This window comes from Wyeomyia smithii, unplaced genomic scaffold (assembly GCF_029784165.1).
Source record: "Wyeomyia smithii strain HCP4-BCI-WySm-NY-G18 unplaced genomic scaffold, ASM2978416v1 HiC_scaffold_32, whole genome shotgun sequence".
NCBI lineage: Eukaryota > Metazoa > Arthropoda > Insecta > Diptera > Culicidae > Wyeomyia > Wyeomyia smithii.
This window is the reverse complement of record NW_026599169.1, coordinates 1-3,949: the sequence shown is the minus strand read 5'-3', so window position 1 is coordinate 3,949 and position 3,949 is coordinate 1. Positions and strand designations below refer to the sequence as shown.

Below are 3,949 nucleotides of genomic sequence, written 5' to 3'. Positions count from 1 at the left end.
GCGGCAAAAAAAATTGACAGAATCTCCCCGTCCCAATAGGTCAACTAATGTTTGCTTCCCTGAGCCTAGACTATTTTGATGTCTTGAAGGTGAACCTTTTTCCAAGAGTTCGTAACCACCTCCTTTACCAGGCAGTTTAACGATCTGCTGTTAGAATGTTATTAAAACTGATGTCTTGAAGGAAAACATGCTGGCACAGGTAACAGTACTGCACCGAGCCATGTATGAATAGAGCGCTTTTCACTCGTCGTCTATCAGTGCATTAGAACTCGATATTCATTTGTGTGCAGCCAAGCCAAGTGGAGACTACATTATCTCTGTCGACGCACAGTCGGTGTGTTGGACTAACGCGTAGGTATCGTGTTGCGATCTGAAAGATAATCGAATTGCGTTCGAATTGTCTTCTTCTCTTTTTGTTTCGTAAAGAAGCAAATATCAGAAGATGCCGCACATTACGCTGTGCCGCCGGGGACTGAGGAACTGTACGTGTTGGTAGAGGCAGATGGCATTTGGGTATATGCAGGGATGCAGGGTATAAAAATTTGTATTTTTCAAATCTTTTTTTTTTTTCATTAGCATCTGCAAAAAAATATTCCCTTCCATAACCCTACTTGTAATTGAACAACCTTATGCAAACATTATTTGCTGAGGCTAATGTTGTTCATCACTGGTTTATTTGTGAAGATAACAGAATTTTCGCAGTTTTTTTATCTTGAAACTGAAGAAACTTTTCTCTGGTTCTGCTTACTGATAAAATGTTTAAATTGACCTGAATTAAATGTTACCATGCTCAAAAAATTCTATGGCAGTTTTAGAATTTCTGTAATATACATTTTCGACAAGAAACTGTAATTTTTTATCGTTACTTTTCCCGTGAACTTGTAAATGCAGGAAAATATTTCATGTGACATCTTTGCTTGGCAGTTGTGAGATATAGACAGGTAAAGCTAACAAGATGCTGCTTTGGAATCGGTGAGTGAGCCATCTTTCACAAGACAATCATATATAAAAGATAATTAACTTTCTACTAAATCGTACCTAATTAAAATCTGTAAAAAATGTTGCTTTTTCGTGCATTGAAGAAAATCGACTGTATAAGGATTAAAGACAATACTTTTTCTTCTAAAAGAGTGCTGCAAATAAATAATCAAAATCTAGATAAACATTTCAAAAGGTCCTATCTGCTGTCATCGTTTTTCCGGAGCGTCTTTTTATTTTGGTAATGGTTCAGCTTTAGTAACTCTCCCAAGTGTGATTTTCGTTCAGAAGGTTAGAGTGATCCCTCCGCTATCAACTTTGGCAAACAACGTGTCATAAAAGGTGTTTGATAAGTTGTGGTGATTGAATGAAAGTGATCGATCAAAAAATCGATCAAAGCAGATAGGACCTTTTGAAATGTTTCTCTAGAAATACAGACTCCCGTTCGATTTTGCCAACACGCCAAAAATGTTTCTGTTGCCAAATTCGATCGAGGTCTCGCTTGATGAATTTAAGCTTAATAATTGGGAGTAACCGGAGCTCAACGAGGACAGGTTTGCATGTTGCCTATGACGACCTAGATGCTTAATTAGAGACATAGTACGGTTTTTAGTACTGCGAATCAAAATACCTTTCTGTTGGAGCATTAAATTGAACAAACATTTTAAAAATATGGTTGAACATAATTGCTCGTTTTTGGCACATGTGGTCTTACGTCAACTTTGCGGTCGTGTCTTGGATACCACCCTCCTCCTTTTTTCTGTATGGATTCATCTTTTGTGACATCGCCCGGATGTTTGCTGTTTTTCGCACTTCTATTATTAGCGATATCACTGTTGAGAGTAAGTGACATGATAATTATAATTCGTGCTTGTATGTATGCCCTTCCTTTTTACGCTTACTATTCCAAGCCTCGCTGCCTCCAGCAAATATTATCGCCAATAACAATTCCCCGGAGAGGATTCAACTGAATGGCCCTCTAATCAGTTTTATTATGAAAGGGATTTTGTCAAGGGGACATCGAATGGCCCTTATTCAACTGAGATTCGAATCCACGACCACCCGCTTGTCAAAGCGGACTATGAACCTTGCGGCCACGAAGCTCCCCAATGTCATAAACCACATATATGCGTATGTATATAACACTCTCCAACCATCAAAAGACTGGAACTATTTCCACAATGTTAATGTTAAATAAAAAGTCTAGTTGCCACTATTACAATGGACATTGAAGATTCAAAAAATTCTATCTTCGAAATAAAATCTTTTACATTTTTTGAAAATTTGAAATTTTGGTTTTAGAATATTTGAGAACTACATTTACAAATTAAAGGAGCCGTGTTATTACCACTGTTTTGTTGAATAATGGATGACGGAATGGTGGATTTTTTTACTTGGATGAATATGATGTATTGCGCTATTGGAGAAAAGTACTCTGTAGTGAAAGGAATTTTTCATCTGCACGAATCTCTCCTCTTGGAAAAGTTACAACCTGCTTTTTTCTGCTCAGCCCTTTTAGATAAATTTAAATAACGGTGTGACGTGTGTACTACAATTTAATGTCGATTAAAATTAAACTTGTCAGTTTATACATAGTAGTTAATGCATGCGCTGGCGTCGTCTAGGAAATGGCATATAGCATCTAAAGTGTTCTGATGCAGAGCCATACGGTTTTCATTCATTTTATAGAACCTAACGATATGAACAAAGCACACTGTTTCATTTAAAAGTTCTATTATCTGCAACTTTGTCTTGCAGATAGTTTAATAGGGTTAGTAATGTTTCATATGATGATTTTTACGCCAATAAATTATTCAAGTTTTACAAGTAAGAAATGCTATATTTAACACGAAACCACAACGATGACCTCTAGTTTTAATAAATCAATAATCTTTCTTTGGATAGATTCTCTCAAAGTGCAAACAGTAAGGAAAACACATCTAAACGACCTGACAGTGCGCATAGTCTGTCACGCGATAAGCATCACACATAAAGCGCATCTGGAATTTGTAGGTTTCGTGGACACATAATAACGATTTTTATCAAAAGCTGCTTCGAACCAGGAATGAAACAAATGTTTGGCAAAATATGAATATAACACGCAATGCCGGCACACAGTGCATCTCCTCTATCCCACACATTTCTAACCTTGTCAAACCACTTCTGCGCCACATGCAGCACAAATCAATTGGCAGTCGCGATTGTGGCTCTCACTAAGAATTGCGCGTCGAAGTAGTTTGGACGTGAAAATTTTCCACTCTTTCGCGAGATAGTTCGGAATTGTCATCATGTCGAAAGCAAATTCTAAAAATTCGGATATTACTCAGGCGGTACCTTTGATAAATGGGGAAATTTTCGAAATTGAGCAATGTCTCTTTCCGATTCCAGAAGAATTTTTCCTTAAAGATGATTCGATTTCGGAAGAGGAGTGCATTTCAATTTCCATTAGTGAATCGTTGAATCTTCCAAGTCTACCAGCTTACACTGTACGGAAGAGTATACTGGATCCGGCCAAATTAACACCTGAGGTCATCAATGAGCTGTGCTTTCACGAGATGCTGTTGATAAGTACGGAAAACGACGAAATCGTTGGCGGTTTTGCCATTCAGGTAGAAACCATTGCTGATGAAGTGATTGCCGTATTTTGTAGCTCGCATTTCTCGATGGATGGAAATGAGAAAACAGCGCGAAGCGAACTGCTGGCCTTGACTGACAAACAATTCAATCCATATCAGGAGCGCAAGTGTGAAACTATTTTTGCGGGTGACTTCAAGCAGGTACAGTTATGAATAATATGGAAACGATTTATTAGCATGTTGCATATGATGAATGGCGACTTTCATTTATTATAACAACACAAAGGTTTGCATTTAACTTTCCATCTGAAAGCACGTGAACGTGGGATGAGGAGATTAAAATGTTTGTAAAATACTGTGGCTTGTACAATGTAAATTATAATTTCCAAACTCCA

At 37.6% G+C, this 3,949-nt stretch overlaps 1 protein-coding gene across 1 annotated transcript; it reads left to right on the top strand.

The window, feature by feature from the left end:
• Positions 1–3,115: 3,115 nt before the first annotated feature.
• On the top strand, positions 3,116–3,937 carry LOC129733759 (uncharacterized). Its single transcript, XM_055695282.1, has one exon. The coding sequence runs from the start codon at positions 3,267–3,269 to the stop codon at positions 3,765–3,767; it is 501 nt and encodes a 166-aa protein (XP_055551257.1). The 5' UTR covers positions 3,116–3,266; the 3' UTR covers positions 3,768–3,937.
• The last annotated feature ends 12 nt before the right edge of the window (positions 3,938–3,949 follow it).

Bases quoted from the DNA above. Each gene is read 5' to 3' on its own strand.
- LOC129733759 (XM_055695282.1), top strand. From the start codon at position 3,267: ATGTCGAAAGCAAATTCTAAAAATTCGGATATTACTCAGGCGGTACCT.